Raw genomic sequence first — 13273 nt, forward strand, 5'->3', positions numbered from 1 at the left:
ATGGCACTCAAGAGCTGAGACGCCCATCTAAGGTGCTTGACACATCAAAGGACTCATCTTCATTTTGTTCAAAGCCGTGAGGTCCACAATTTGGCAGCAGCGGCTAATGCCTTGCGATGTATGCACAAGGCCAAAATCCATAAGGAATCAAGTGAATGCATCTGCATGGTTGGGCCATGTGGAGTCACGTATTTTCGTGCTGCATTGTTTCCTTTCTTGTGTTCCCTACTAGAAGGACGCGCTAGAGTTATACGCGTGCGAAGAAGGAAAGCTTTGCGGCTGCGGTGTAGAGTGTTATAAAGGCATATTTGTCTTAATCAATTGTTTTCACATCCTTTTTGCAGCGAGACACCTCAAGTGACGTATGCAGAAGAGAAGAGTAGAAGTCGTAAAGAATTGGTCTTCAAGGCAGCTCGTAGTTGTACTTATAAATGGCTCTAGATATATTGCTCTGCCTTATCGTAGCCCGGAACTCGGATACACACGAACCGCACTTGTCTGCCGAGACCTAATCTGCTTATCGAACTGCAAGGCTCAAAGCCATGTTCGCAAATACCTATTCTGTAGATAAATATGTTCGCGACAAGTAAGAAAGGCTGGCATGCGAAAGTTTGGGTCATCGCACTGACTAATTGCGGACTGATAAAGTGAAAGGAGACAGAGAGGTTTATGCCAAATACGCCAAGCGACCAAACATAACTGCATAAACAGAAGGATTCTCTGGACCAAGAATGGGAAGTTGGGATTTTACAAAATTTGTGAACAGTTTTAGAGATAGTCAAACATTAACGGCCTACCCCACACGTGCATGAACGAAACCCCTTGAGAAAACCGACAGAAGCCAGCACCAAAGCAAGCTGATAAAAATCAAGCAAATCAACGGAGCCTGCCAATCGAGTAGATCACCTCTTGAAACAGGGAAAAGTATGGCCATGCGACAAGGGAAAGAACAGCGGAGCGGTAGGGCATGAGAGGGCCCAGCCTTTTATCAGTTCCAAACTCGGTTACGCGCTTGTACTCCTGTGGATTTACCAGCAGGCACTGGTACGCCAAGCAAGAAGGATTTGACTGCAGCTTGTCCTGTCAAGTAATAAAACGATTGCTAGATAACTTCGTCGAGCTTGGCAGAAAGGCCTATCAATTGGCGTTCCAAACGTTCAAGCAGCTAAGTTCTCTCAAGGTTCACAGAATGGGGCGCTTTCTGGGGATCGCAGCCCTATGCTGTTCTTTGTGAAGCCCACAAGAGCTCTTCCTACCAATTTCGAACGAGATACTACGAGTCTAACTGCATGGCGAGATATTCAAATGTAGTTGACTGACCTTCAATCGCATACAAAGGCGCCTACTTCTACAAAATCTTTTTAAAAATGACAGAACTCTACAGCCCCATTTGTATCAATGTTCTGTGCTGTCCGTGCCCGTCGAGGCGTGTACCCCTGTGGCCCTTTACACAAACCAGAAAAGCTGGAAGAATTACTACTTCTTGCTTGACACAGTTCAAGTACGCAATTGCACCAGCCTTATTCTTTCCTGTTTCTTCTTCTGCTACTGCAGTGTGCCGCATTCTTCTCGGTCGTCTTGTATTAAAGATCGGTCGAGTGCAGTACGTAGCAAAGAAGCAACAAGCCACGCAGATTGGCTTCCTTGATTAAGTAGGTGAAAGTATTATACAGAATTGCGCGTCTATACCATGTCCTTCCTGTCTTTCAAAAATACCTTCCCCATGATCTCACTTTCGGCGTCTGGATGCACCAGGTGCACTGCTCGACTGTTTTCCCTTTGGGCCTCCCCCTGCGTTTTCTGCTTCTGTGTGTGCAGCATCTTGTTTCACCAATTGCTCCATCCGTTCAAGCACCTCTCTAATCGCGAAAAAACGGCGAGAGGCGAGCTCAAAGGCAGCACGCGTCAACTCCTTGCTGTTGCATCCAGCGCCACCTGACCAACCACAGGAGCGCCTCCAAATAAAAACACACCATAAAGCGAAATAGAGCAGCACAAGATACAAGAAGTCATACAGAAGTCAAAGCAAGCGCAGGAAGCCAAAACGGAAATGTACACGACGAGAACTTCATATGATGATGAACAGCCGTTGCTAAAAGGAGCTGCAACACTACTGAGCAACAGGTAAACACGTATGGCAGCACGTGAGCATCCGACACAAAAGTACGTAGAAAAAAATTCGTCAATGCCCACAGTCCACAGCAGGAGGCGCAATTCCAGCAGAATCCAGAAACATAAAAATATTTTGCGGCAAACTGCGAGTGCAAACACTCAGGTGCTCCTCTTCAACACTGAAGTGTACAGGCGCCCGTTCACCGAGACGCTTCTCCTTCACTGGCCATTCCCTCTCCTACTACTGTTCTAGTTGTCAGGTTAAATGATGATAAGGCTTCCGATCCGTTTCCATCCGAACGTTCTGCAGAGCCGAGTGTGCACGAAGCTGTGAGACGTGAGGGCTTCCTACCAGTAGCAGAAGCCTTGTGAAGCCAATACATTTTTGTTCGCCCAAAAAAATCCCGCAAAGCTTCACCCTCTGCCGGCGTTTCCATCGGATCATCCAGTCCGAATTGCTCCTGAGGCCGCAATTAGACAAGGTGAGCAGATAAGGCATTACTAGCTGCACTTACAGCCACTGGCGTGCGACTTCTTGGCCACTGGTACAGCCATGAAGGAAGACTTCAAAGAATGCACAAGATGCGCACTGCGAGTGCTGTTGCGAATCCCCAAATCATGTTCCCTGCAGTCAGTGTTTCCAGTTGTATATCAGTCCATACATGTCAGACAGTTCTACTTCGTGCCCCTCATACCCGCAGTCGGTGCATCTCTTCTCTCACACGACCCATTCGGCCCCTTCTCTTCTCCAGTCCGTGTGTGGCCTCTGAGCCTTAAAGAAACAGAAAAAGGAACCATAACCAATGATACGTGCTGGAGTTTATTGCCTCAGGAGTTCAACCACCACATCCCTTTGTTCCGAGAGGATCAGTTGAGGCTGCCTTTTCAAATTAAAAATACTACACGATACAGATCATAGTGCTATTGAAATCTCGTGTATCGCGTACCATCGTCCGAGTTCGAACTCGCCTCCTCTTCGTCTTCTTCCGAGCTGCTGGTGTCGCTGCTGTCGCCGCCGCTGACGCTGTTACTGCCTTCGTCTCCGCTGCTATCTCGTTCACTGTCTGCTCCGAGCCACTCTTGTTGGTGCATTGTTCCTTCCAGCACCCGCACCCAACGGTCTCTGAGGCCAGCCAAAAGGGTTACATTGAATAGAATGCACATTAAAGTGGCGCAATAAAAGGAGCTGAAGCTTCAGCGGAGAGCGTACGGCAAATAATACTCCGAAAGAGAAAAACTGGAGGTGCTTCTGTTGGTGGTCGGGGTTAGGCAGCAGGAGCAACACATATGTATGAGGAATCAGTAAAGGAACCAACTGCTACAGTTGACTAGATGCAGCAACAAACTATTGGGGTATAATTCGATCCAAAAATGTTTTTGTACATGCGAAAAGCCGGTAACAGCCCTGGTGCTCGAATGAAAACAAGGAGTAACACACATTCCCTTCTCGTGCTAGTTCACTTCAACCAGGAAGAAGCAGCATGCGCCCAAATCGGTTGTATTGTTCCATGAATGGTTGCCTGATATGTGTTCATGTGTTGCTTATGTTGCCTAGACCCGGGAACAACAGAAACACCTGCATTTTTACTTTTCTGGAGGCGTCAGAGAGCCAGTTTCTGCCAGGTACTCGCATCTGTGAAATCAGTCTTAGACCTCATAGTTTAAGAGAATAGGTAGCAGCATTCTCTGCTCAAATTAGCCAGATAAATGTTGTCCCTTTCACCAGGTTTCAAGTGTATAACCATTTTGAGCTACTGTAATATACTGGTTTACTATGGGTTGGGCACAAGTAATAGGCTGCAGTTTACCTCTTGTTCAAGTTTAGGGTCCAGCAATCATCTAAGGTTATTTCTTTGCTGCCAATCTCCACGATGCCGCCCATCAGCACCAAATTAGAGCCCCGCACAGTTAAAAGGCCATGCAAGCGGGGAAGAGGAACATCTCCAGAATATAACGCAAGGGGCTTTTGCTTTGCGGAGGAGGGGGCGATGGTTGTAGACAAGGGTGACGAAGCGGCTGGCTCTGTTGTTGGAGCTGCTGTCGGCGTTCTTACTGCTTTTACTGAGGTTGAGCAAGCACAAAGAGTAACCTCCGGGCCTTGCTGATTATGACTTGCGACGGAGGAAGTCCCGTCAGGATTTCCGCCTTGGCTTCCTACTGTTGCTGGAGCGGCAACGGCCGCAGATGCGGTCGTGTTGGTGCTGTTGCTGCTGCTGAGGCTGCATGACAGCAGATCTGGCTCTGGAAGAGTTTGAGGTTGCTTTTTGTCATGTGGAGATGAAAAATCAGCATCTAATGCTGAATCGCTGTCACCCATAAAATCCTTGAGCTTTACCTTCACCAGACGGCCCTTCGAATCAAAATATGCAAAGTATTTCTGAAGGAAATGCACACAAAGCACCATTAATCCCACTCACACGCACCAAATTACACAAGCATACCGGTATATGCCTTTCTACACTGAGCACGCCAACTCTGCCAGCAAACTCAATGCACGTACAAAGAAATATGCAATAACATAGCTGCCAACGGCCACGCAGTTAGATTTCTACACAAGTGAACTAGCAAAAATACATCCACATTCAAACGAATCGAGTGAGCAATACCCCTCCATTCAAAGCACTGCACTGTTGTACTTGGGTGTGCTAGCGCATCTTCTGCTAGATTCACTGCCCACGGCCAATAACGCGCCACGCTGTAGCCAAAAAGACTTTATAGGAAGATTTGATTAAGCGCCTTGGCACGAAATATCTCTGTGCCACAGGAATATAATAATCAAAACAACTTTCACTATGCTCAATTGTGGACTTCAAGTGCATAGCTTCCTGCTCTGATCTTGCGAGAAGAAACATATAGAAAAACCCATACGTTAAAGCTGTATACACGACACCGCGCAAAGTGGAGATGACACAACAGCAGTGACGTCCTTGGCGCTCCTTGCCTCCCAGTTGTCTTCGTCTTCGGAGGAATCTTTGTCGCTCTCTGAATTTCCGTTTCCCTCTTCTTCTACCCTGCTCGCTTCCACTGAAGAACACAGGGCAGATTTCTCTTTTTCCTTTCTTCGTTCACCAGGCGCCCTCCCCTTTGCTGGTTTGCTGTATAATACAAAAACGAAAGTAGTCTTCGTGCTTAAAACTCCATCTTAAACGGCGTACCTCCTGTCCGGCCGTCTCGGCCGCCTGCTTGCTTCTTGGTGTTCTGTTTCTTTCCGGTCTTCAGTTCCAACCGATACCACCGCCTGCATCAAAGCAGACGAATGAGTAGAGCAAACGCGAGTGATTAAGGAATGCCAGGAACACGCAATTTAGATGTAAATCGGACTCTTATCCACTCAAGTTGCAATAATGATTCAGAGAAATCCTGTTCACGCGCTGCACACATATTCTGATGGCTTCAAAGCTAATGTTATAACGCATAGCGTTAGGATTTGTGGCTATGGTAGGTGTTCCCTGCCTCTTTGTAATATCGAATGAGTAAAGATCATTGAAAAACGTGGAGGATAAGTTCGTTCCTCCATCGTCTTGATCAGCAACGCCTCCAAAAACGATAACGCTGGACTTGTATCCGATTGAGCACATTCCTAAACAAATAAAAGTATAAGACCAATGGCCTGCTTCAGAGTTTGAGGAGTAAACAGAACAAATTACGCTTAAATATTCGAACTAACCATATGCATCCATTTCTTCTAATAGACTGATATTCATACACGAAAACTCTTTTGCTGTGTAAATGCGGCCTCATGCACCACTTTGGACGTGTCTGATCAATAATAATGACAGTGAGAAAACAGAAGAGCGTACAAACAGTCTGGGCAATATCAGCAGCTGCTTGGCAGTAACACGTAGCCTTAAAATCACCGCTCGACAGGAATGCTTCGCTCCACACAAAGCAAGACAAGAAGTACCATTTTATCAGATGCTATTCTGAAGGGGGAAGGTACCACTAGCAGAAACAAACGAACGAACGCTAACATGGTAACAGCGCATCACGACACTAGGAGTAAAACACAGGACACCACATCCTCTGACCAGTCCGCGGTGAAGGAGGTGCTCCAGAGTTTTTTATTTTTTCCCAAGTTGGAATCTGCGATGAGAAACTCTTTGACAGGGGCCGCAAATCCAGCAGCCATGAATCCTAAACAGTTCAGTCCACAACACCAAAAAGATACTTATATGTAGCCCTTAAACAAACCCAAAGACAAGAGGCGGCTGTCAAGAAAGTGCCAGTCATCAGAATAACCAAGAACACATAATCTTTAAAAATGGCGGCTAGAAGCAGCTGCGGTCAGAGTGAACTACGACGAATTAAAAAGGTGGCAAATGCAGCTGCTGCCAACCCCAAAAAGCAGATCAAAATTCACTGAGGAGACGTACAACATACGCCCGCATGACACCCCAACCAATCCCCGCATCCAGATATAACGAGACATAATGCGAAGTACCACAAATATGAGCCTCAATCTGGTGCAAAAAAACGTCGTATGAATAGGAAATAATGGGTGTCTACAGTACAGCAAGAGATTCATGGATATTTGAGAAAATCTTACCGTAAACGTTTTACCCTGGACGCGTTTGTGGGTGTCTCTGATCTTCGCAAAGCCCCCATGAAGGAAAACAAAATCTCCCACGGTGACGAACACGGAGCCGCCTCGAGGCTCAGGCAGGTGCGTGTGGGGTGGGAACTCTATTTTTCTCCATCTGGAAAGGAAAAAGGCCAAATATCAGCTAGGGCATATCGTTATACGGCTACGCTAAATGGTTTTCTATCTTTAGCAGAACGAGATAGGAACGCGAAAGATGTATTCGGTTTCCCCATATCTCTCCATCAGCTTCACAATAGTATAAAATAGTGCCACCTCCCGTTCCCTGAGACACTTTACTACATCAGGTAATTCAACAAGTAGCACGAAAACAAGCGCATTTTAAAGTGTGATTGTACTGACTTGTTTTCGCTGAAGCTGAAGATGTGCAGGTCATTATGGTACTTTGTATCTCTACCCGTGTCATGAAAACCCCCAAATAGTGCCAACAACCCCCGCCAAACCACCTGCAAATGTCGGCAGACCGAAAATGGCACACGAACGCACATCAAAAATGTGCATCTCCTTTAGCATCATGGATAACAGTGACAATGGTACAAGGGGAACAACGGTGGCAGGGACAAGAAGTACATAAAGAAAGCGATTCACTAAGCTAAGCAAAACACCCGCCCTTCATATGCTTGGGAGCTTGCAGGAATGCAGTTCGTTCTTAAAAAGTAAACCAATAGCTTTAGTAAATAGAGTAGGAGAAACGGAAAAGCCGGAATGTAAGAAGTTGGTAGAGTCCCTCTAACTAAGCAGTTTCCTACCATTCGATGGCCACTTCTTGGTGAGGGGGCTTGAGCGGAGCTTTCAACTAAGATCTTCTTCCAGGTATTGGCCTTTATATCAAAGCGCCAAAAGTCCTTGAAATGATGGAACTGATAATACGTCGAGAATTCCCCACCAAATACATACAGGGCATCGCTGGACGCAAAATTTTGCCAAAATCAATCTGACATGCCAAGTTGTTAACTAATATAAGTGCCATCTAGGTCAGATGCCGCTAGCAACGCATGAATCATGAAAAGCGCCGGAGAAGAAAGAGAAATCGACTGCGATAAGCATGTGCGACCATATGCATAGGGCATAGCGAATTGAAACGAGTGCAAATAAGCCTCCATTTCATCCAATCGACCATATTTTGGCATCCTTATGGCGGATCCGTCAGCAACAGTTGACTGCTGCAGATCCTCGCAGCCGCATCACCATGTTTTTAACCTATGTGCAAAAGCTCTCCGTAGGTATTGTGGCGTGCGGTCGATGGAAAGTGTTTAGCGCGAAGAGCTTCGGACTAATGGCACATGGGTCAGTGGTGGGATTTGCCGCCTAACGCATTGATAAGTGTTGTTACCTGTGTAGAACAGCTTGGTGGGAACACCTAGCCTTTGGGGATTCTGGTGCTTCTATCCGCTTCCATTCGTCCTTCTCAATGTCAAACTTAAAGAGGTCTCCGTATACCCGTACCTTCTTCCCATCATAACTCTCTCCCCCAAACAGCAAGAGGTCGCCGCTGCAAACAAAGAAGATCCAGTGAAGACGAATAGGAGGTGGAATTGCGAGCAATACAATATTAATGGGTATACCGAGGAAATAAGCGCAATGAAAAAACCTTCTTTGCCTCTAGGGTACACACTCACCTCAGCTGCTACTGTGTTCTCAAGAAGACTGCATACCTCGGAAGAGCAGTTAGTGACGCATGAGCCCTAGGTGTAGGCTGCTTGCATTGTACGATCTGTGATTTGTTGATCTGCCTTTGCCTTTCTTCCTCTTCTAGCTGTCGCAGCAAGACCTCGATTGGAACTTCTTCTCCATCAATTTCACCTTGCTTCTGCCTTTTTTTCTGCTCCTTTGCGGCAGCCTTCTTCTGTTGTAATTCCCTCCTTGCAGCTTTTCGCTGCGCTCTCTTTTCGCTGCCCTTGGGGCCACCCATCCTTCCTAAGCTAAAGGTTGTAGAAGTGAAACAACGATCTACGCAGAAGAATGAGGGTCAGCGAAAATGGCAAATGCAGCACCCAACGCAGACACAATAGCCTCAGCCCGTTTTTCTCTGCATAGGCTTCTACACGGCTCGCAATGTTCGAGCAAAATAAAAGAGCAAGGAGGAAGAATAGAAGAAGTCCATTACAAAGCCATAACAGCTTCAAGCAGGGCTCTGTAGATTCACTATCAATACCTGACCGCTCGCTCAGAAGCGGCTTCTTTCTCTTTATAAAAGCCAATAAAAGGGATTCCTTGTAAAACGTGCACAAAGGCTAGACGCTTCACGCGCTGCCCCGCATGATTCCAGTTGCTCGTCAGGCGCCCCCGAGGCCCAAGGCCCCCCACTTTTTGCTAGTGAGATCGATAGCCCTCTACTAGATGCGCTAAAAGAGAATTTGGTGCTGAAACATGGTTTATAACGAGTGTCTTGCTTAGGGATCTGTCGTATGGGGGTTTTGTACATGATGGTACAGCCAGCAAATTCTTCGCGGCGTGCAAATACCGCATGGTTATAGGATTATGCTTTTTTCAGGTGCACGTCCAGCTTGGTACCACTTGATTATGCAGTAGAAATTTTCTCCTAGGGATCATGCAAATGGGCTCCTCATAGTACAGTGGCAGCGTATGGGCTTTGAAGAACATCACTCTAGCCTTCCCGAGATGGCCGATCGACGAATGCCCTTGCGGTAGTCGTACCAGTAATGCTCACGCATTCAACATCTCTTCCTCGTTTCAGAAGCTTCTTCATAATCACTTTCAAGGGCGAAGCCGTTCCTGTTTGTCAATTCACGCCATCTCCAAAATTCACGCATTCCACAATCAGTCTTCAGGGGCACTCGACAGGAACGGTTGCTCTCCTTCCTCGATTATCCTCTTTTCTCCAGAATTCTCAAATCCTTACTTCTTCTGACCTTCCTCTCATTACCCTCTTGTCTGTTTAGCTTATTTGTGCTCCATTCACGCTCATTACACGCGCCTCACGCGGCAAGGATTTCCCCTAAAGGGGCATTCGGTAGGTCCTGCCTAGAGTTCTCTTCGCCAAAACCAGAGAAGGCGATCGTTGTGAAGCAAGTTCTACAGTGGAATGGTGGCATTGTCGCATTCATCTCTCCGTCTTCAAGCAACGTTCAACCCATTCGAGTGCTGGTGGCTACGTTTCAGCCATCAGGCAACCATCCAGCTGAATAATGCACGCAATCGCTTTCAATACGCGTCACTCTATACACGAAATAATAACCGAACAAGGTTGATTCCGAAGATGCCAATCACGAACGAGCCCTGTGGTTTGGTCAGCAAGCAGAGGATCTCTTCAATTCATTGTTTTCTCGAGGGCCCACTAGGGGGCCCTGTTGACTGCCTCGAAAGCATACTCATCAGAGGCTCTGAATTTGTTTCACAAGCAGATCTACAAGAGGCGAAAAGGCCATCATATACGAGGTGGCCTGTGTAAAATCGCAGCCCGCTCTTTCTTCTATGCAAGCACTTCGTATCTCTTAAATAACGCCTCAAGTTCTCTGAATAGACGAACTTATTACCCCGTCATACACAAACTACCAATTAATACGGTAAAGCCATCCCTTTATCACAAAAAGCGCCACGGTAGTGGTGCGTGACTGTGAAGCCCTTGACAAAGCTCCAATGCCCCCTCCTGTCTTTTCCCCTCCACCAGCAGGGTGGTTCTGCTCCCCTAGAGGATCCGATGTGTGTCACGCTCATTTGCGTTTGCGGCTAGCGGCAGAATATGCTCAAAAACAACCGGAAAATTGAAGGCGGAATGAATGTATTTTTCCAGATAACCATTAGGGTGGTTCTGCTCCTCTAGAGGATCAGCTGTGTGTCACGCTCATTTGCGTTTGCGGCTAGCGGCAGAATATGCTCAAGAACAACCGGAAAATTGAAGGCGGAATGAATGTATTTTTCCAGATAACCAGTAGGGTGGTTCTGCTCCCCTGGAGGGTCCGATGTGTGTCACGCTCATTTGCGTTTGCGGTTAGCGGCAGAATATGCTCAAAAACAACTGGAAAATTGAAGGCGGAATGAATGCTTTCTCAGATAAAACACAAGAGCATATACGATACTACGAAGGCAGCGACAGCCTGGTGCAATGTGGGCACGGATCTGAAACGCTGCCACAGTTTCCTCTATCTCTGTCGGCGGCACCCTGCACATTGAACAAGGCTGACAAGAGAAAAATCTCGAAAGAACAGAAAGTATAGCCACGAGATAACGAGAAAAGAGTCAGGCATCTGTAGCGACGGCTTATGATTGTGGTGTGCTACCAGGCGTGGATCCATTTGTGGGATGAGAACTCGAATCTTTTTAAAGACCTGCAACCAGGAGATAATATCCCGTAAAAAACAATATCAGAGCGGCAGAATCCACCAGCAAGTGCCGTCTCATGCGTTTCGACAGAACGCTCCACCTACATCGCACCACGCCGCACACCGACACCCCCCGTTTGACCTTGCGGGAGAGAGGTCAACGAGCATATAAAGATGAGAAGACGCAAAGAAAATAAGGCGTGCAGAAGACAGTCTGATTTATCAAAAGCAGCTTATGTGAATGAGTTGTCATTAACACAAAATGCAAGCATTATTCCATCTCCCCACCTTGACCTCAAGGCACTGCTGCTCTCAATCCGGCGCATACCGGGAGCATGCTCAAGGCACCAACTGATCCCGAGCACAAGGTCAGAAAGGGGCACAAACAAACGAGCAGAAAACAAGAAGTTTTAGTGCGAAAGGAGGATGTAAAAAGGGGCATATGGATCGGGAAGCAAGAAACCGATAACATATGCGTACCGAGAAACAGTGGCCGGCTCGGTCTCTGCAGCACTTGCTTCCATCATTGAAGCGAGCAACCGCTGAAGGTTCACTCTATCCTCGTCAAGTTCCCTTGATGGAATATGTACTGCTGTGGCTTCTCGTCCTTCTGGTGCTGCCCCAAGGGCGAAGTGGACTGGCTCCTCGGCAGCATGGAGGCCACTGTTCCCAGCATTCTTGGCTACTACTGTGACATTGACTTGAGGCTCTAAAACACCTGTAGCGCTTCCAGCTGCTTCACTGGACTCACAAGGAGAGCCGCTGAGCAGCAGCAGCATCACCAGGAGCTCCGCGAGAAGCGGCAGCCGACGTTGGCATGTCGGCGCAAGGGTCCCACCCTTCTGAGCTCCCTGTGTAGAGATCATCTAGAAACAGTTAGGGACAGTGTCTCATAACCCTTCTAATCCGTGCAACCCAGCCAGTAAGGGGAAAGTGTGGTGATGCCGATTTTAAAAGCCGTACGTACAATACGCTCGGATTTCAGTCCCCAGAGCACTCCGCACTTAAAAGCAGCAGCTACTGGTACAGCACGTGCGTGACGAGATGCTTCACCCTCACAGCCACTCAAGCAGAGTAGGGACCATGATGCATCTGTTTAGTCGCCTGAATATTTTGAAGATTGCTGTGTCCCGTCGGACGCCGTGGCACTGGATCCCTGTGCCTACCGCGGGCGGTAGTTGACAAGAGGAGAAAAGGGAAAATTAGAGCAAGATTGAGGCAGAGAGAAGAAAGCAAAAGTGAAGCCTTAGGCAGCGGAAGCAGTATCGATTGAAGGGCTCCGATACGGCTGGCCCTGACTCCCCTGCCCCGCGGAACCGTGACAACTTGCGGTTACGCATGAATACTAATAAAGCAAATTCACATCAAGAAAATTAAAAGTTTATAACGTGGACCTTTCACGCAGAGCGAAGCACCATAAGCATGCTGGCCAAATCGCTTCCAGCCCTTTTTTGCGGGATTCAAGCTACAGGCTAACATAGAACACGCCAGAGCCCTCTGTACCCACTTCACAATAAGGTCCACATATCACACATTTTAATGCTGAGAAAAATGAAGACTATAACGCAAGCGTTTGTTCTCTTGGCTCCACATAAAAGGCAGGAAAGTGTTGCAAGCTGCTCTGAAAAACCCAAGTCGCTCTGGTGAACTGGGGCACACCTACTTTTTCACGCGTTCTACTACACTAGTCATATTGTATTACGGATAAGAAACAATGAAATACTTGATTTGGCTGTTTCTGCGTCTTACCTATTTTAGTGTACTTGTGTACCTGATACAAGATGATGCGTTGCGTGCATGTGCGCTGGATGTGATGTAAAACTAGCTGTAAATGCTCAGAGTGCTTAGAGGGTGCAGCTATGCGCACACAAGCTATCCCTCTACCATAATGTTTGGATTTCTCGGGGGCGCGAGAAGGGGAAGGAGGGAGTTCTTTTGACACGCTCTCCAACTTTCTGTCAGTTTGTATTGAACGTGGAGACAACTTTCTCCCTAGGTTGATCTTGGATGTGGTCTTACAAGCCTCGTGCCACCTGAGGGCAACGGTAGTGGCAGAATGAGGTGGCCTTCTCTGTTAGAGCAAGAGTCCTCCGTATTCCCCTTGAGTAGGGTGGTAGTTTCGGCGTTCACTGAACAGAGTCTTGTCGGGACACAAGAGCAGCATTAATGCTTCTAATGCAAAGATGATGTTGCATTTATTGCTTTGTGAAGGAGACATGTGCGTGTGAGTACTGCAGCTTGACGTTGGCTAATGCACTACGGTAGAGAGAAGAGAGAT

At 47.3% G+C, this 13273-nt stretch overlaps 1 protein-coding gene across 1 annotated transcript; it reads right to left on the bottom strand.

Annotated features, from left to right (window-relative positions):
* Positions 1 to 68: 68 nt before the first annotated feature.
* LOC34617805 (kelch domain-containing protein 4) lies at positions 69 to 8624 on the bottom strand. Its single transcript, XM_026336840.1, has 15 exons — positions 8368 to 8624; positions 8046 to 8204; positions 7466 to 7618; positions 6659 to 6740; positions 6141 to 6246; positions 5485 to 5692; positions 4998 to 5207; positions 4736 to 4807; positions 4554 to 4587; positions 3921 to 4447; positions 3060 to 3235; positions 2808 to 2878; positions 2465 to 2573; positions 1741 to 1935; positions 69 to 271 (listed from the first exon to the last, which is right to left on the bottom strand). The coding sequence occupies exons 1-15, from the start codon at positions 8622 to 8624 to the stop codon at positions 69 to 71; spliced, it is 2562 nt and encodes an 853-aa protein (XP_026192625.1).
* Between the last annotated feature and the right edge of the window lie 4649 nt (positions 8625 to 13273).

The sequence above is a fragment of the Cyclospora cayetanensis genome, unplaced genomic scaffold (genome assembly GCF_002999335.1).
Source record: "Cyclospora cayetanensis isolate NF1_C8 unplaced genomic scaffold, CcayRef3 CcayRef3_contig_15, whole genome shotgun sequence".
Classification (NCBI taxonomy): domain Eukaryota; phylum Apicomplexa; class Conoidasida; order Eucoccidiorida; family Eimeriidae; genus Cyclospora; species Cyclospora cayetanensis.